Source organism: Cetorhinus maximus, chromosome 7 (genome assembly GCF_964194155.1).
Source record: "Cetorhinus maximus chromosome 7, sCetMax3.hap1.1, whole genome shotgun sequence".
Classification (NCBI taxonomy): Eukaryota; Metazoa; Chordata; class Chondrichthyes; order Lamniformes; family Cetorhinidae; genus Cetorhinus; species Cetorhinus maximus.
Window position 1 is genome coordinate 35,100,069 of NC_135885.1, and position 20,917 is coordinate 35,120,985.

The window sequence follows — 20,917 nt, forward strand, 5'->3', positions numbered from 1 at the left end:
GCATAGATAGAGGATTGGTTAAAGGACAGGAGGCAGAGAGTCAGGATAAATGAGGCAATTTCAAGTTGGCAGGCTGTGACTAGTGGACTGCCGTAAGGATTAGTGCTGGGGCCTAAGCTATTTACAATCTATACTGATGTACATGAAAAGACCAAGGGTAATGTATCTAAGTTTGTTAATGATACAATGCCAGGTGGGAATGTAAGCTGTGAGCAGGACACAAAGAGGTTGCAAAGAGACATAGACAGGTTAAGTGAGTGGGCAACAAGATGGCAGATGGGGTACAATGTGGGGAAGTGTGAGGTTATTCTCTTTTGTAGTAAGAATAGAAAAGCAGAATATTTTTATTAAAGCGTGAAACTTTTAAATGTCGACGTTCAGAAGGACTTGGATGTACTCATACAACACAAAAAGTTAGCATACAGCAAGCAATTAGGAAGGAAAATGTCATGTTGGCTTTTATTGCAAGGGGATAGGAGTACATGAATAAGGGATTCTTGCTACAATTTTATGGGGCTTTGGTGAGTCCACCCCTGGAGTACTGTGTGCAGTTTTGGTCTCCATATTTAAAGAAGGATAAATTTGCATTGGAGCTGGTGCAGCGAGCGTTCGCTAGATTGGTATCTGGGAAGATTGGGTTGTCTATGGTGACGGGCTATGTAAATTTGGCTATCCTGTCTATAGTTGAAAAGAATGAGAAATGATCTAATTGAAACAGACAAGATTGTGAAAGAGCTTGACAGGGTAGGGCGCTGAGAGGTTATTTCCCCTGGCTGGGGAACCTAGAGCACGGGGCTACAGTCTCAGGGAAAGGGATAATAATTTAGGACTGAGATGAGGAGAAATTTATTCACTCAAAGGGTTGTGAACTTCTTGAATTCTCTACCCTAGAGGGTTGAGGATGCTCCATTGTTGAATATATTAATGGCTGAGATAGAAAGATTTTTGGTCTCTGTGAAGATGGATGTTATTTTAAAAATATTTTTGGGAATATGGTGGTATTCTATAAAGAAGGGTGTGTGTGTGTGTGTCCCCACAGGTAATTAATCTAGGGGAAGGTCAGTAAAGACAGCTTGTCTGTGGGAATTGAGAGATGAAAGGTAAAGGAGCTGGATGCATGCGTTTGTAATGAGAGGCTATGGTGAAGTTGGAAGTAAATAAGTTGGGTTTTAAAATTTACATTAGGTGAAAATAAGGACTTGACTTTTCAGCTGCTAAATTTCAAAGGGAATTTAAGGGACTTTTACAAGTTACAAAGGTTTCATAAGTAAACAAGGGAAGGTTATTAAATTGTATTTGACCCGAAAGTAGAGGCAACAGGGAGACATGAAAGATTTTGATATTTTGGAAAAGTTGTGTTCAAAGAGGTGCTTAGGACAATGGAGTCTAGGATGAAAGGGAAAAAGAGATATTTAAGGGAGATGTTTAGTTGAGTTGAGGTGGCTGTGTGGGAGAGATGTACTGAGACCAGCTCTGTGCTGAGAAAAGTTGTGAATTTGAAGCAGCCACCTAGTTTCAAGCCAGAGAATTCTTTGTTTTCAGAAAGCAGTCTGTTTCTGAATTTCCTTCAGATTTCCATAGCAGAATGGAAGAGAGTGAGAAATTGTGTGGTATGCTTTCTTAAAGTAGTAGCAGTTTTTGCCTTGGGTAATTTTACTAGATTTTTATGGTTAAAATTCTATAAGGAAGCTGTTGACAAGTAGTTTACATGTGTGTCCTGACCAAATGGGGTTTTTTTGGGGAATGTTTTGTAAGACTGTTCCAACTGTGTAATTTTAATCTTGTGTGTTTAAGTTTTTTTTTTCTTCTTGTTAATAAATCTTTTCATTTTAAAATCCTAAAAGTGTTACTGGGATTCTATGCTTCTGGGATCAGTAGTTGTCCCCTTGCTTTCAACATACAAAACAAAAAAAAGTTATGATCAGTAAGACAAGTTTCCCTCTGGGATTTGGCTTGCTCAGCAAATAACATCGGTTGCGGTCATAACAGCCTGTTAGAATCAAAAGATATGGGAACCGGCAGGAAAATGGAGATCAGCCATGATCAGATTGAATGGTGAAGCAGGCACAAGGAGCCAGATCCTACTCCTATTTCTTATGTTCTTTTCACCTTTTTGATCAGCGGGACCTGCCTGCCGGGCCTCAGCACAGTAAAAAAAAAAAATCGCCTGGCCTTTGAGGGCACCTCAACATGGAGGTAGCCCCTTCTTCTCCCTGCAGCCTCCACAGCAGCTTTCTGGTTGGACTGGCAACTCTGAGAGGTGGGATACCATCTTCAGTTGCACAGTTGTCCCGGCAGTGACTTCTTGGCTGGACACGATCAGTAAAATCCTGCCCATTGTTCCTGCCACCCATACGTGTGAGCTGTGGAGCCGCTTTCAGTTCTGGTGGCGGAAGAACATGGGTTTTCATAAAATCCAGCCCTTTGTCTATTTTCTAGAAACTGAAAAAAAAGTGACCACACTAATTGATTTCATACCAGGGAAAGTGTGATGCAGTCAGCCATTAGTCTTGTGAAGTAATGAAGTAATTGAGCAGCAATTACACTTTAATTTTTGTGCGTCAGCATGCTCAGTTGGTAGCACTGATGCCTGCGTCCGAAGTTTGTAGGTTCAAGTCCCATGTCAGGATTTGAGTGTGACAATTTAGGCTGATGTCCCAGTGCAGCACTGAGGGAATGCTGCACTGTCAGAAGTATTGAGCTGATTTTCGCAGAGTCAGGGAGACTCTGCAGACCTTTAAAAATGGCTGGGACCAGATTCCAGGATTCCCGGCGTCCTCAATTTTCACCAGCTTGGGTTAAGGGTGCAGGCTGGGTACAGGTCGCGAAGCCTCGCCCTACTTGTGACCTGGCCAACTCCATTGCGGTGATAGGTATCTCCTAGCCCTCTGCAATTTTCATGGAGTCGGTCAGCTTTTTAAGGACGTGTGGCTCACAGCCCTTCAGAAGTGTCGCGAACCACAGGGCAGAAATTTTCACTTGGTGAGCGGATGTGCACCCGACCCGCTTGAGCGTGAAATGATGCACGTTGACATCGGCCGAGCGTGCCGACATCAACGCGCAGTCGCATGATAGTTCCGTCGGTGGACACCTGCTGGAGTCAGCAGCGTGCCTGCCGACAATTGAAAGGCCTGTTAAGGCCATTAAATGATCACTTAATCTAGCGGCCTTTGCATTGTTTTGGAAACGGGGACAAGGTTTCTAAAAGCAAATAAAGATAAAATAAAAATTTTACAATTGAATTAATAACATGTCCCTGCTCATGTGATGGAGTCACGTGAGCGGGGACATATTTTATTACATTTTTATTTTCTTTTTTTAACAACGCTTCATCTCCCTGAGGCAGCTCTGTATCTCAGGGAGATTATGAGGCGCTCACTCATGCCCATGTGCAAAGTTCGTGCTCGACCTGCTCACCCTCCTCCCCCCCACCCCGCCAGTGTGAAATCATGGTCCAGTGCCGATCACGGGCAGTGGTCGGCTTCCCGACTGCCCCCGCCCGACCCCACCTGGCCCCGCCAAGCCCGCCTGCCAAGGGCAAAATTCTGACCATAGTCTAGATGGGGGAACCTTTTGAAAAGTAAATTCAAAAGGTCTTACCCATTTCTCCTTGCCAACCTATGCCCCTTGACCCACTTCCCATGTCTCTTCATATCCTCTATGCCAACCTATGGCACTTCCATTCCCATTCACTCAATATACACTCTCTAAGAACCACTGAACCCTATAGTAATAATAGCATGTGTGAAAAAGCTTTAAAAAAGTCATTCATTCATAAAAATTGTTTTTACTGCAGCTCTATAGAAGTGTCAATCAACCAATGTTTTCCCAGGGATGCAGCAGCTGTTTCAATAGAGTAATTGATGTCTTGGCTCTTAGCCAAGAATGCGAAACGAGGCTCAGCTAAAAGCCCAGACATTCTTTACTCTGTTGAAACAGCTGCACTCCAGGGAAAACATTGCTTGATTGACAGCTCATTCTCTCTGATCGATTCTGTTAATTGCACAATATTAATTTACACAAGATAAAGAGGCTTCAAGTGGTTGTAATTTCTGCTACAGGTACTGTAAGGGATCTGGATGATTGACACTTTTATATGGGTGTAGCAAAAGCATTTTTTATGAATGAATAATTGGATTTTAAACCTTTTTCATACATGCTATTCTTGCTATAGGGTTCAGTAGTTGTGTGCACTAGGTGAATGGGCATGGAAGTGCAATAGATTGGCATGGAGGGTATGAAGGGCCATGGGTGGTGGCTGGAAGAGTATAGGTTGGCATGGAGGGTGTTAGGAGCCATGAGGGGGTGGGCAGAGGGCATAGGTTGGCATGGAGAGTATGAGAGACCATGGGAGTGGGTGGACAGCATAGATTTGGAGGGTATGAGGGGCTATGGGGCAGGCATAGGTTGGCATGGAGTTATGAAGTGTCATGAGTTGGCATGGATGGAAAATGGGGCATGTGTGTGGGTGAGGGGGTGAGAGGAGTGAGGGATAGAGAGCCGTTTTTTGTTTTATCGATTTTCTTGTAACTGGGATGAAATCTCAGGGAGCCAAGGTGGGCCTTTTAAACAGCCTGCCTTGGCACCCGGCAGCCCCTGTGGCTGCCTCCGAAATCTTTCCGGGGCGATGGGCCTCACTCCAGTCAGCACCTGCTCCTCACACCCCCAGAACAAAAAGCCCACTTTTACAGGCATTTTCTCCTCAGGCGGGCGTGGTGAGCTGGGAAATTTCCCAAATCCAGCTACCCACCTCGATGATGAAAATCCAGCCCACTGTCTTCCAGATGAGATGTTAAACCGAGGCCCGGTCTGTCCTCAGGTGGATGTAAAATATCCAATGGCACCATTTTAAAGAAGAGCAAGGAAGTTACCTGCTGACCTGACATTTATCCCTCAGTCAAGGCTACAAAAACAGATTACCTGGCCATTATCAGATTGTTGTTTGTGGGAGATGGCTGTACATATGTTGGCTGTATGTTTCCTAAATTACAACAGTAACTGCATTTCAAAAGTAATTCATTTGCTCTACATTCACTTTGAGTTTGTTCACTTTGAGATGTCCAAAGGTCATGTAAAATGCTTCATAAATGCAAGTCTTTTCTTTTTACCTGCCAGTTTTATAACATCCCTATGAGTTTTTTTTCATGGTCTTTGATATATTTATTCTCTGCTTTTATTTTAATTATTTTTCTTCTCATCCATTTTATAACTTCATTTAATAACAGCTTGCTAATATGAGAAATCTTTCATGTTGGCAGCAAATTGGATTTAAAAGTAAGAGGTCTCCATTGTATTAGCAGATGAGAAAATGATAAAAATTCAATAATGAAGCTTTAAGAAAACCTTGCGAACGCTAAATGAATGACAGGGTAATGATATTTTGCAAGATTTTGCCAGAGGTAAAGCGTGCCTTCAACTCAATACAGCATCAAGATTGATGAAACTACACTAATGAGAACTTTTGGAGCTGAGCATCTGGGAACGCACATATCATTAAAACAGCAATAGCTAAAAGAATACATTGGTTTTCGATAAAAACAGCAGCTATAAAGTAAAATAAATCAATATTTATACTAAGAATGAGTCTAATTAAAGATTGCTTCAGCGGCTATTGGGGTGGATGACAATAATTTATTTTCAAATGTGGATTGTATGGAATGGTCATGTGCCCAATACCTTGTTATTTAAAAGCAATCTGTAAAATAGCTCTAAAATTGAACCTAAAAGAGAATGCAATAGAGGGCAAATAACAGGTCTGAGAATAGACATAGTCTACAGTGATTCCAGTTCTTTTGATTTTAGTCTAACTGCTAATGGCTGTATAAATAGTCAGTGGATTGACTAAATAAAGTCCAATTCCCCTATCACCCACGGGCATGCTGACCTACATTGGCTCCCAGTCAAGCAACGTCTTGTTTTGAAAATTCTCATCCTTGTTTTCAAATCCCTTGATGACCTTAGCCCTCCCTGTCTCTGTAATCTCCTCCAACCCCACAACTCTCCAAGATATCTGCGTGTCTCTAATTTTGGCTTCTTCTGTATTCCCAATCATAATTGCTCCACCACTGGTGAGTGTGCCTTCAGTTGCCTAGGCCCTAAACTCTGTAATTCCCTCCCTACACCCGTCTTTCTCTTTACTTTGCTTTTCTCCTTTAAGAAACTTCTTAAAACCTAACTCTTTGAGCATATTTCTAGTCATCTGACCTAATAACTCCTTTGTGGCTTGGTGTCTTGGTGTACATACTTTGTTGTATAACTTGCTTCTGAGAAGTGCCTGGGAATGTTTCATTACATTAAAGGCACAATAGAAATATAAGTTGTCGCTGCTGTTAAGATTAGTTACCACCAATACACATGAATGCTTTCGCCCATATTGTTCGTTCCATTAAATGGATCACAATTATGTGGATGAAGGAATAGGATTAAACCTGCCATTTGTGAATAACAAATCAAATTCACAACAGATTAAGACCATAAGAAATAGAAGTAGGAGTAGGCTGCTTGGCTCCTCAAGTCTGCTCCACCATTCAAGTCCACTCTCCTACCGGCCTCCCATAGCCCTTGACTCTTTTGTTGATTAAAAATCTATCTCAACCTTGAATATATTCAATGACCCAGATTCCACTGTTTAATGGAGAAGAGAATTCCAAAGATCTTCAACCCTCTGAGAGAAGAAATTCCTCTTCATCTCCACCTTAAATGGGAGACCCCTTATTTTTAAACTGTGCCCCCATGAGGGGAAACATCCTCTCAGCATCTACCCTGTCAAGCCTCCTCAGACTCTTATGTTTCAATAAGATCACTTCTCATTCTTCTAAACTCCAATGAGTATAGGCCGAACCTACTAATCTTTCTTCAGAAGACAACCCCTTCATCCCAGGAATCAGTCTAATGAGCCTTCTCTGAAGTGCTTCAATTGTAAATATTTCCCTCATTAAATAAAGAGACCAAAGCTACACAGAACTCCAAGTGCAATCTCACCAATGTTCTGTACATTTGTAGCAAGACTTCTGTATTTTTATAGTCCATTCCTCTTGTAATAAAGGCAAACATTCCATTTGCTTTTCCAATCACTTGCTGTACCTGCAGGCTAACTTTTAGTAATTCATGTACAAGGACACCCAGATCCCTCTGTACTGCAGCATTCAACAGTCTCTCTCCATTTAAACACGTAAAGAAAATATCACTTTTCCAAAATTACTGTGGGATACCGTAAAGCAGGCTGTGTTATGCTGTGTGTGTGTGTATGTGTGTGTGTGAGACTAATTTAATTAAACTGAATACAGTCAGACTGCAAGTTTAAATCATCAAAGGGTTAGGGTAAAAGCAGGCATTTTGAAGTGGAGATAAACAAGCTAAGATGGGATGCTGGTAAATACAACATGAATAGGGATTTGCATTAAGAGATGAGTGAGGAGTTGAATTTTTAGCTGTTGAATTTTAAAGAGAAATCAAAGGAAGTTTTACAACTGGCAAAGATTGTAAATTAACAAAGCAAAGCTAAGTTTATTTTTCCTGAAAGTAGTGGCCATAAAGACAACATGGAAGATTTTTATATTCTGGGAAAGGTAACTTTGAAAAGAAAGTTAAGAACAATGGGTTTAAAGATGAAAGGGAAAAAATATATTTAAGGGAAGATTGAAAGCTGTATGAGGAGTGGTGGCCATGTGATCTTGAAGTGTGCGCTGTGCAGGCACAGTCTTGTGAAGTAAGCAGCCTCTAGCCACCCCAGAGAAGTGGTTGTTTATCGCAGGAAGCAAGGCTTTGTTACAAATCTTGGATTTCCATTGTTGAGTGAGAGGGAGAGAGAGGAGTCTGTGAGATACCTCCCCAATAGCCTTGTGGTAATATTACTTGTTTTTTATAGATTAAGAATCTATATAGATTGCTGCCTGGAAAAGGGTGTTTATTTGTGAGTTTAGTTAAGTGGAAATCTTTTGGGAAATGTTATAAGACTAAATTTAACTGTGCAACTATAATCTTGTGTGCTTGGGTACAGGGATTGAGGTCCTGTGGATCACCATGTCCAGCCCGTCGTTATGGATGTCATAAGTTTTCTTTTCTTTTGTTAATAAATGTTTTACTTTAATATTTAAAATCTCCAGAAGTGTTAGTGGAATCTTTACTTCTGACTTCAGAACACATACCTTCTCATAACAAATAAAAATTGCAAAATCGTTGTGATAACTTGACCAAGGGCAGGATATTGAGTTCGGCGAGCGGGGCCCGCTCGCCTAGTGCATAAAATGACGTGGAACTCCCGATGTCACCCCGCATCATTTACATTTTCAGGTGGGCGGGGGCGCAGCCGAATCAGCTGTGCACCCGCCGACCTGTCAATGGCTGATTGAGGCCATTTAAAAACTAATTGAAGTAGTTAAAGGGCCTGCCTGTCCAACCTTAAGGTTGGCAGGCAGGCCGGGAGCCCTGGTGGGCTTCAGGAAAAGCATGAAACCTCATCCACTGGTGGGATGTTTCATGTAGGTTTTAAAAATTTAATAAAAGTTGAATTAAAAGTGATGGACATGTTCCAACTCATGTGACAGTGTCACATAAGGGGACATGTCAGAGAAATTTTGTGTCTATTTTTCACATCTTTGAATTTGGCGCCGATCTCCCTGAGGCAGCATTTAGCATCAGGGAGGTGAGTGCGCTCTTTCGCGCGCATGCCCGAAAGAGCGCACTCTCGGCTTAGGGAATCCCCCCCTGCCCACACAGGGAGCGCATCCTGACAGACGTCACGCTGGGCGAGCCTTAATTGGCTTGTCCACTTAAAATGGCAGCGTGCCCCCAATCAGGGGTGCCGATCGGAGGTGCGCCTGCACGCGCCCACTTCAGAACATCCCCCCCACCCCCGACGAGGGGAAAATTCTTCCCCAAGTTTCTGTTTGGGATTTGGTCAGCCTAGCAACTACCACTTGCCATATCATGACAAATAATAACTTGCTTTTCTATTTTTCCTGCCAAAGTGGACAACCTCACTTTTTTCCCACATTATACTCTGTTGGCCAAATTTTTGCCCAATTATTTAACCTATCTATATCTTTTTTCAGACTCTTTGTGTACTCCTTACAATTTCCTTTCTTACTTATCTTTGTATTATCCGCAAATCCAGCTAACTGGCCTTTAGTTTCCTGCTTTCTGTTCCCTCTTGAATATAAGTGTTGTAATTGCAGTTTTCCAATTTGCTGGGACCTGGGAACTTTAGAAGAATACAACTAATGCATCCATTATTTGTAAGGCCTAGGAGACAGGCCATCAGGTCTCGGGGACTTATCAGCTTTTAGTCCCATTAATTTTTCCAGTAACTTTTTTTCTGTAGTGCTAGTGATTAGATTAATCTCTTAATTGCAAAGCGTTACGTCAGATGAAAGTTCTGGTAGGTTCAATAATTAGCCCCAGGAAACCAGAGTTAACTCGAGAAAAGTCAGAGGTTGAGCTGCCAACTACAACAGCAAAGCAATTCAAGAGGAAACCATCTCATCACTACCACAGATACATATGCAAAATACTGCAGATGCTGGAAAACAAATGAAAACAGAAAATGCTGAAAATACTCAGGTCAGGCAGCATCCATTGAGGGAAAGAGAGATATTGAGTTAAATTTTGTGACAGAGGCTGAAAGCCTGCTGCCAAAGGCGAAAGCAGGAGACAAGACTGCTTTGGCTGGTGAAATTTGAGGCGGCTTATCCCCAGCAGCAGCCAATGAAGTAGCTGCTGCTGGGGCCATCATCCCTATTAATAGTGGCCCACCCCAAGGAGTTGACGGCCCACAGGGCTGACAGCTCAGCAGTGGCCATTACTGGGGATGTACCTGCAGGGTGAGGGTACATAAATGGCTGTGCACCCTCAAAGACTGGTAAACGGATTGTGTGTGTGTGTGTGTGTGGGGGGGGGGGGGGGGGGGGTGGGGGGGTCAGGAGGTGGGTGGTGTGGTGGGCAGGTGGCACTGATGCCCAGGGGTGGCCAATGCCACAGGGAAACTCCTCCATGGCCCATGGAATACCCCAAAAGGAGGGTCCTGCTCCCATAGCTAAAAGGTCATTGACCTGAAAAGTTAACTCTTAAGTTAAGCCCCCTCCACAAATGCATTTCCGTTTTTACATAAATATAGCTTCATGGAGGAGCATCCAAAAGCAACATGTTTAGAACTGCATGGAATTAGGTCTTTTGAAAGTTTTTGAGATGTCCAAAGGAAAAAAAGCAACTTAGCAATGTGACTTTCTCTATGTTCTTCATTAACAGGGTTGGTGCTTGTTTCAGATGCACTCTTATCTACTTTCTGACCCAACTTTAAATAGAACTGACTTTCCCTCCCTCTTGCCTTTGTAAAGCATCTAGTAAGGCAAATCTGTTATAGGTGTTATATAAATACAAGTTATTGTTGTATAAAGATGACGGTTTTAGACTATTTGCAACATTAAATATGAGCTCTCCATTAATTACTATAGATCCTTATTCTCTTGGTACAAAATTAGGGATTTATGTTTCAGTGGCTGTTAATGAAACCTACTTTTAGATTATTTGTCTACTTTTTGTACTTTGAAACAGTTCAACTCTAAATGAATGACAGTCTTCCAGGGCCCAATTTCATTTATAATAGAAGTAATTTAAAAACAGAAAATGCAGGAATACTCATCACGTCTGGCAGCATCTGTATAAAGAGAAACAATGTTAACCTTTCAGATTATGACCTTTATCAGGACTCGGAAAAGTTTGAAATAGAATAGGTTAAGTAGGTGAAAGAGGGGAGGGTGGAAAAAGAACATAAGGGCAGAAGACAGGAGACATTAATTGACAAGAGTGTTTTTTGAAGAGGTAACAGAAAAGGTTGATGAGGGTAATGCTGTTGATGTGGTGTACATGGACTTTCAAAAGGCATTTGACAGTGCCACACAACAGGCTTGAGAGAAAAGTTATTGCTCATGGAATAAAAGTGACAGCAATGTGGATACAAGATTGGCGGCAAAATAGGAAGCAGAGTAATGGTCAACGGGTATTTTTCGGGCTGTAAGAAGGTTTGTAGTGGAGATCCCTATGGGTTGGTATTGGGACCCTTTTCCTGATATATGTTAGTGATCTAGATTTTAGTGTGCAGGGGACAATTTCAATGTTTGCGGATGATATGAAGCTTGAGAGTGTTGTGAACTGTGATGACGATACTGTGGAACTTCAAGAGGACATAGACAAGTTGATGGAGTGGCCAGAAAGGTGGCAGATGAAGTTTAATGAGGAGACGTGTGAGGTGATGCATTTTGGTATGAAGAAAATGGACAATAAAAAATAAGAGGCGAAATTTTGAAGGGTGTGCAGGAGCAGAAAGACCTGGGTGCATATATCATTGAAGGTGGCAAGACAGGCAGAGAGAGCAGTTAGTAAAGTGTATAGTATCCTGGGCTTTATTAATAGGGGCATAAAGTACAAGAGCAGGGAGGTTATGCTGAATTTATATAAGACACTCAGACCTCAGCTGGAATATTGTGTACAGTCCAGGGTGCCACATTATAGGAACGATGTGAACACATTGGAGAGAGTGCAGAAGAAGTTTACAAGAATAGTTCCAGGGATGAGAAACTTCCACTAGGAGAATAGATTGGAGGTTGGGACTGTTCTCCTTGGAGAGAAGGCAGCTAAGAGGAGATTTGATAGAGATGTTCAAAATCATGAGGGGGCTGGACAGAGTAGATGGGGAAAAGCTGTTCCTGCTTGTAAAAGGATCAAAAGCGAGACGGCACAGATTTAAAGCGATTTGCAAAAGAAGCAAACGTGACGTGAGAAAGAACTTTTTCACACAAAGCCATAAGAGCCATAAGACATAGGAACAGAAATTAGGCCATTCGGCCCATCGAGTCTGCTCCGCCATTCAATCATGGCTGATAAGTTTCTCAACCCCATTCTCCCGCCTTCTCCACGTAACCTTTGATCCCCTTACCAATCAAGAACCTATCTAACTCCGTCTTAAATGCACTCAATGACCTGGCCTCCACAGCCTTCTGTGGCAATGAATTCCATAGATTCACCACTCTCTGGCTAAAGAAGTTTCTCCTCATCTCTGTCCTAAAAGGTCTTCCTTTTACTGTGAGGCTGTGCCCTCGGGTCCTAGTCTCTCCTACTAATGGAAACATCTTCCCCACGTCCACTCTATCCAGGCCCTTCAGTATTCTGTAAGTTTCAATCAGATACCCCTCATTCTTCTAAACTCCATCGAGTATAGACCCAGAGTCCTCAAACGTTCCTCATATGTTAAGCCTTTCATTCCTGGGATCATTCTTGTGAACCTCCTCTGGACCCTCTCCAGGGCCAGCACATCCTTCCTTAGATACGGGGCCCAAAATTGCACATGATATTCTAAATGTGGTGTGACCAGAGCCTTATAAAGCCTCAGCAGCACATCCCTGCTTTCATATTCTAGTCCTTTCGAAATAAATGCCAACATTGCATTTGCCTTCCTAACTACCAACTCAACCTGCAAGTTAACCTTAAGAGAATCCTGGACTAGGACTCCCAAGTCCCTTTGCACTCCAGATTTCTGAATTCTCTTCCCATTTAGAAAATAGTCTATGCCTCTATTCTTCCTACCAAAGTGCATGACCTCTCACTTGCCCACGTTGTATATCATCTGCCACTTCTTTGCCCATTCTCCTAACCTGTCCAAATCCTTCTGCAGCCTCCCCGCCTCCTCAATACTACCTGTCCCTCCACCTATCTTTGTATCATCTGCAAACTTAGCCAGGATGCCCTCAGTTCCTTCATCTAGATCAGTAATGTATAAAGTGAAAAGTTGTGGTCCCAACACTGACCCCTGCGGAACTCCACTAGTCACCAGCCGCCATCCTGAGAAGGACCCCCTTATCCCCACTCTCTGCCTCCTGCCAGACAGCCAATCTTCTATCCATGCTAGTACCTTGCTTCTAACACCATGGGCTCTTATCTTACTGAGCAGCCTCCTGTACGGCACCTTGTCAAAGGCCTTCTGGAAGTCCAAGTAGATAACATCCATTGGCTCTCCTTTGCCTAATCTACTCGTTACCTCCTCAAAGAATTCTAACAGATTTGTCAGGCATGACGTCCCCTTGATGAAACCATGCTGACTTTGCCTGATTTTACCATGCACTTCCAAGTATTCTGAAATCTCATCCTTAATAATGGACTCTAAAATCTTACTAACGACCAAGGTCAGGCTAATCGGGCTGTAATTTCCCGTCTTTTGCCTCACTCCCTTCTTAAACAGGGGGGTTACATTAGCAATTTTCCAGTCCTCTGGGACCCTCCCTGACTCGAGTGATTCCTGAAAGATCACCACTAACGCCTCCACTATCTCTTCAGCTATCTCCTTCAGAACTCTGGGATGTAATCCATCTGGTCTAGGTGATTGATCCACCTTCAAACCTTTCAATTTTCCTAGCACCTTCTCCTTGGTAGTAGAACAAGTGGTTCAAGTCTGGAATGCACTGCCTGGAAATGTGGTGAAGGCAGGTTCAATTGAGGCATTCAAGAGGGCATTAGATGATTGTTTCTATTCAAATAATGTGCAAGGGTATGGGGAAAATGCAGGGCAATGGCACCATGTCATAGTGCTCATTTGGAGAACTGGTGCAGACACAATGGGCCGAATGGCCTCCTGTGCCATTAAAATTCCATGATTGAGTTGGTGGAGCAGGGCCAAAGGGAGTCATAATGGGACAAGTAAAGAAACAAAAGATGAGGGACCAAAGGAGCTGCAAATGTCAGAATAATAAATAGCTTCTGTTTGAAAGCAAAAACGAGAATCAAGATTGAAACCAACATATGCAAAGGGAGCAAAATGGGGGACCAGGGATTGTCAGAAATAATTAAACTCAATGTTCGATCCAGAAATTGAAAGATGAGGTGCTGATCCTCAAACTTGCATTAAGCTTCATTGGGAGTAGGCAGAGGACATATGTCAGCAAGAGCAAGATGGAGAGTTAAAGCGGTAGGCCACCGGATACGCTGGGTTTTCATGCCAACAGAATGGAGGTGTTCCACAAAACTGTCACCTAACCTGCATTTGGTCTCCCCAATGTAGAGGCTGGCCACATTGTGAGCAGCGAATGTGATATACTAAATTGAAAATACACGTAAAATCGTTACCTCACTTTGAAGAAGTGATTGGGGCCAGGGGCAGTGAGGAGGCAAAAGGGCAGGTGTTACATCTCCTGCACTTAAATGGAAAGATGCCTTGGGAAGGGGATGGAGTGTTGGGAGGGATTGAGGAATGGACCAGGGTGTCATGGAGGGTACAATCCCTTCAGAATGCTGTAAGAGGAGTGGAAGTTGCATTGTTGTTGTGCCAGCATCATCAAGATGGAGATGGCAGAAATGGTGGAGCATTATTCATTGAATATGATGGCTGGTGAGGTGCAAGGGTAGGGAGACCCCCATCATGGTTCTGGGGAGGGAGGGAAAAGGGGTTTAAGCCGAAGTTAAGTCGAAGCTGAAATGTGAAGGACGTAGTCGAGGGCCCCGTCAACCTCAGGGGCAGGGGAAGGGGCATCCTCAATTGAAGAAAAAGGAAGACATATCAGGAGCTCTGGTATGGAGGTTACATCATCAGAACTGATGCGATAGCAATGAAGCAAATGGGAAAATATAATGGAATCCTTACTGGGTGTGAGAAAGTGTAGTTGTGGGAGTCAGTGGGCTGATAAATGAATATTTGTTATCTTCATTTCTGGGGATAGGCTAAGAAGTCATGGGAGGGAAGAATGAGATTGTTTCTATCCTGTCCCCTTACCCTGGTCAAAGTTAAAGTTTTCAAATTTAGGGCCAACAAAAAAATAAAATAAACAAACACACACAGCAGCCAACGTATAGAGGAAGAGTTCAGGGAGGTGCCACCCCACCTCACCCAGTCAGACTGGAACAAGTAGTGTCCCATGTATGCCACTACAAGAAAGGCATTGCTAGGACCCATCCAGGTACTTATTGCAGCACCTTTTATTTTGAGGAAATGAGTTAAATGAGAAGTTCTTCAATAAGAACACAAATTTAGCCTGGAGGATGAGGGTGGTGATGGATGGAAACTGATTGCTTCTTCCTTGAATGGAGGTTCAGAGAGCCCTCAGGCCATTCTGGTGGGGGAATGGAGGTGTAGAGAGGTTGGACCTCCACGATGAAGAGAAAACAGTTAGGGCTAGGAAATTCAAAACCGTTAAAGATGTGGGTGAGGAGACATTGAACAAGGGGAGGAAAGGAAAGAGTAAAAGGTAGGAAGAAAATCAGTTCAATGGGGCAGGAGCAGGCTGAAACAACAGGTCTACCAGGGCAGTCCTGTTTGCGGATATTGGGATTACATAACTAGCTTATTGACCTGAAATATTAACTTTCTCTCTCCACAGATGTGGTCAGACTGAGTATTTCCAACATTGTTTTTCATTTTAGATTTCCAGAACCTGCAGTATTTGGCTTCTGTTGATTTTTTAAAGGTCATGTTAAAAACATAATTGTCGTTTGTGTCGGTTCATGAAATCAATAAAAAATATTTTCAAACCAAAGAATATGATACTGCACATTTCCTCATAAGCAAAAAGGTTGTTTGCAGTCCCAAATCATGATTAAAAACATACACAAAACAGATACTTCATTAGGAATTGTTTATTATTGATTCAGACAATTTATTTACAGCAGGTTTATCATCAAGTTATAGGGCAAAGCAAAGAGACAGGATTTGTTCAGTCAACTAAATTGCTATACAAGTTTTAGCTGAGTTTCTATAGCATAAAAAGAGAATCATCCCGTTATACTCACATCCTCCCCAAAATAACCAGAGAACATCTTTATGAACAGAAATTTCATTAAAACATCATAGCTTCCAGACCATCTTCCATGAATTGCTTGTAAATAGCCATAAACTTGGCCACAAATGCTTCCAGGTGATAGATGGCCTTGTTGCCAAGCTGTAGACGATGCTCATAATAGGCAGCCATCTGTGCAACCTCCCCTTTAAGTAGACCATCACAGTTGTTTAACAACTCTGACAAGAGACCCTAAAACAAAATTTAAACAAATGAAATGTGAAATTTACATATCACTACATTTACTCAGCCTGATTATATATAATTTTTATATGATTTATTCCAACCCAGGTCACATTACTTAAGACAAACTTGGAGTAATCCATATTTCTGACTTGATTGAATATGCAATATCACAAGTGATGTCATTTCAATTAATTTTCCTCTTCCTTTTCACATTACACAATTATTTGTTCTCGTTAAGCTGGCATAAATTCCTTCATTGTTGCTGGGTCAAAATTCCAGAACCCCTTTCCTAACAGTACCTGTGTTCCTACATGGACTAAGGCAGCTCACCACCACCTTCTCATGGGCAATTAGGGATGGGCAATACATGCTGGCATAGCCAGCAGCACCCACAGCCTATGAACAAATATAAATATACTACTTGGACATTTAAATCCAACATTAATGTCCGTTATTGCACATTTTATACAATTCTATAAAAGACATCTCTATTCCTCAAAGTCATCACTTCAATAATGGCACTTTGCACTATATTACTGACTAGCTCAAACCAAAGGGGCAATTCCATAACTGTTGGGTCAGTGTTACAATCAAGAAAATCATGCCACAAAGCACTGCACTGTTTTGCAATAAAATCTCTGCATTTGCTATTTTTCTACATCACAGTATAAACATGTAGTGCACAATATATTTGATGTAGGAAATTGCAATTTAAAATGGGGTCTTGGTTATCCTCCAATCAACATGATTGAAAGAAAAAAATTCAGAGAAACTGTTTTATGGATCATTAATTTTATTCAACTGAACTACACGGCAACAAAAGTGACCTTGTGTTCAGCATTTTTTTGTTTTAGGAAAACAGCATGTATAGTGGTTGTTGTTTACATAGACATGCCACTTTGCAATCATGGAAAACAAATCAAACATTGGTCAATAAATGTTAGAAGAATTTTTATTAATTTTGGTTGATGCCACCAATGCACTGTTGTTTTGTAGGACATGGTACAACATATGAGTCTCTATTTAATTAAGCAGTCGAGTAGCAACATGATCTTGCCGAAGTAAAAAGTTGGACAATTGCATGTCAGGGTTATTAACATTACCCTTAGATTGATAAAATTCTGTTGTGATCCTATTGCAACATTAAAGAATTTTCAAATTTAGTATTTACATTTTTGGAAAAATTCTAGGCAGCACCCTCAGAACTGAAATCATAAAATTAATGTACCTCATTATACATTCTTCAATAAGTGAGAATTTTCTTTACATCGCTCCTTGACCAAATTAGGTGAGAATTTTTACTGATCTGTTTGGGCATCAAAATGCAAAAAGTTGACTCCCTTCAAAATTTCATTTCCACCCTCTTTCCTCCACCTACCCAGCTTCCAGAAAATCAGTAACTTGCTGTGTTAAATGTGTTATAGATTAGCATCTATATTCCATTACTCTGTAGAATAACATGCTAGTATACCAATAGAGCTCATTTCAATGGGAGACTTTCTTGCCTGAACCAGCAGCTTGTAATTTCAACTCCATTCTAAACTGTGTGTGTCAAATCAAAGCTAATACACTCATCTTTTTAGGCTCAGTTATGATGTTAAACCATGGGCCTTGACATGCTAATGATTCAGGTGAGCATTTAAAAATCCCATGGCAGGAAGTTATGTCCTACCCTTTCTCCAACAACAGCAAAATCTTAGATTATTTTTTCTTGCTTGTGATATGTAAAAATAATGGGCCTCAGAGCGACCCATCAATTATGAAGTACTCTAAGACACAGTAAAAGTACTTTAAAGTCTTTCCTTCCCCACCCAACATATTGTACCATCATTCTGCAAACATGCGAACAAGGAACAAGAGTAAGCCATTCAGCATTGAGCATGCTCTGCCATTAAATAAGATCATGGCTGATCTGATAGTAACCTGAAATCTGCATCCCACCTAACCCCGATAACCTATCGCCCCTTTGCTTACCAAGAATTTATCCACCTCTGCCTTAAAAATATTCAAAGACTCTGCTTGCACCACTGTTTTAGGAAGAGAGTTTCAAAGAGTCGAGACCTTCTGAGTGAAAAAAAAAGTTCCAGAAATAAACTTTATAGGATGGCCAAGTTGCTCAACTATACCAGCAATTTTATTTAGTCAACATTGGGGAATAGATTATGGCCCACTTTTTTTCTAAATATGGTGTGACAGAATGATAGGATGAAAAAGTCTTCTGTAATATACCTTCATTATTATCTCAGGGGGTATGCAGTGGGTCAGAAGCTCATACAACCGTCCACGTACTTCAAGCAGCCTAAAAGAGGAGAAGTATCTTAGATACAATAAATTCAATGAAACATCAACAGTTATTGGTATTAGGAGCAAAACGTAATGTTAGCACTAATTACGCTTTGCCAGATTGAAGAAATATATCCTAATCAACATGCTATGACAAATGGAGGCAACACTATTTCCTTCATTGCTTCACTACAAAATGCCTCAAAAATACTATATGTGAAGAAAGTTTTATCCAAAACAGTATAGCATTTATATGAATCATATTTTATTTGAACAGACTTTACAAAATTTAATTACAAATCTTACTGATACCATGACATGTTTTGCAGTTAAATAACATTGCCAAACCAGAAGGATGAGGAATACTATATTAAAAAAAAGCACCATGCAGAGAAGGTAATTTGTAAAATCATTAGTGAGCCAGTCATGTACAGAACATGTACATTTAAAACATTTTCTACTTAGCTTTTTAAAAAAATTTGTTCATGGGATGTGGGCATCGCTGGCTTAGGCAGCATTTATTGCCCCTCCCCAACTGCCCTTGTTCAGAGGGCATTTAAGAGTTAACCACACTGCACTGCTGTGGGTCTGAAGTCACATGTAGGCCTGGAGTCACATGTAGGCCAGACCAGGTAAGGATGGCAGATTTCCTTCCCTAATTGACATTAGCTAACCAGATGGGTTTTTATGACAATGGCAATGGTTTCATGGTCATCATCAGACTTTTAATTCCAGAATTTTCTTGGATTCAAATTCCACCGTCTGCCATGGTGGGATTCGAACCCTGGTACCCAGACGTCACCCGTCCAGTCACTATACCACCGCCTCCCCGTATTCACATATCTATGAAATTTATTGTACAAGTATATCATCTACCATTACCTAAAGACACACAAAAATATGAATCTGTGATGCAGGGGCAGGGAAGGGGGAGGAAAGGAGAAATGAGGAAAGAATTAGAACAAATCACTTTCCTTTATTGGACGAGGTGCAGATTATAAAAGCTGGGATGTAATGATGGAACTGTATAAAACACTTACACCACAGCTGGAAGTGTGCACAGTTCTGGTTGCCACATTACAGGAAGGACATAATTGCTCTGGAGAGAGTAGAGAGGAGATTTAAAGAATGTTGCCAAGGCTTGAAAAATTGCAGCTATGGAGGAAAGATTGGATAGGCGGAGGTTGTTTTCCTTGGAAAAGAGAAGACTAAGGGGTCACCTGATTGAGGTGTACAAGATTATGAGGGGCCTAGATAAAGTAGACAGGGATGCCCAGTTTCCCCTAACCGGGGGGGGGGGGGGTCAATTACCAGGGGGCACAGATTTAAGGTGATTGGTAGAATGATTCGAGGGGGCATGAGGAAAAACTTCTTCACCCAGAGGGTGGCAGGTGTTTGGTATTCACTGCCTGGTTTGGAGGTGGAGGCAGAAACCCTCAACTCATTTAAAAAGGCACCTAGATCTGCACCTAAAGTGCTATAGCCTGCACAGTTACGGACCAGGTGCTGGAAGGTGGGATTAAAATGGGCAGTTAGTTTTTTTCCCTCTATCGGTTGATGCAGACATGGGTTGAATGGCTTCTTTCTGTGCTGGAACTTTTCTATGGATCTATGGTAATAGCTTCCCACCTACAGAATATCAAGACCCTAGGAATAAAAATTTGTCTAGTGCTAATAGTCACTGAAATGGAGCCAATAAATGTTGGAGTTGCCAGGAAAGGAAATAAAGGAAAACGAAAGGGAAAACAAAATTTAAAGATTATTGTACCTTTCAAATTCTTAAGATATCTCAGCTTGTTGTTCATGAGCAATCAATTACTTTTGGAGATGTGATCTTTGTGATGTAGACAAACAACTAATTTTCACAGCAAAGTTCCATAAACAATGTGATAAATGACTAGTCAATAGGCCTGATTTTACAGTAGGAAGCACAATAGGAAGGACAAGTGCTTTTGGCATCTGCTCACCCGCAGTAAAACATGAAAATCAGGAAGCTGCTGTACAATTTGCTGGGCTCTTCCACAATCTGTTTTATATCAGTACCTCAGGAGAGATTCAATATTCAAATTTTGAAGAGTCTTGCAGATTTAACAAAAGTAATTCATTTTGACTTTTTCCTCACCTCATCTCTCTCCCTTTCTTTCACTTCCTGCACATGATTTACATTTACATACACTTCTTAGGTCTCTGAGGATTCTGCAATCTGATTGGTTGAAGACATGCTGTTCTTTGCCCTGTTCACAAAACTGTCAGTTCCCCTATAGAGGTAACTTCAGAAATCCAATGACCCAACGAGTGTCGTTCACTGCTGACCACAATCTGGGCCAACAAAAGGATGCCAACTCTGACTGGCAAACTGAAATGTCAGGATCACGTGCACAGGAGTAAGATGACTTGCAGCTGGTCAATAATGCACACTGATCAACAAGGAACTTAACTGGCTGAACATTGACATAGCACACCTACAAGAGACAAGGCTCACTCAAAGATCACAAAGAAAAAGCATTACATGTTCATCCGGCAGCAGATGAATTCAAAGGAAATAGGTGAGCAGGGTTTAGGCTTTGCTATAAGGAACCTGCTGCTCTCGATGATTAGAACCCCGCAGAAATGGTTCATATGTGCTCTCTCTC

The 20,917-nt window shown here is 41.6% G+C and overlaps 1 protein-coding gene across 3 annotated transcripts in view; it reads right to left on the reverse strand.

Annotated features, from left to right (window-relative positions):
* Positions 1 to 15,599: 15,599 nt before the first annotated feature.
* Positions 15,600 to 20,917, reverse strand: part of rfc3 (replication factor C (activator 1) 3) — a 50,305-nt gene continuing 44,987 nt past the window's right edge. For all 3 annotated transcript variants that reach the window (XM_078545324.1, XM_078545326.1, XM_078545325.1), the window contains 2 exons: positions 18,231 to 18,300; positions 15,600 to 16,007 (listed from right to left, as the gene is read on the reverse strand). In XM_078545324.1, coding sequence (XP_078401450.1) covers positions 15,816 to 16,007; positions 18,231 to 18,300 — 262 coding nt within the window. In that variant the 3' untranslated portion in view covers positions 15,600 to 15,815. The remainder of the gene's footprint in view (positions 16,008 to 18,230; positions 18,301 to 20,917) is intronic.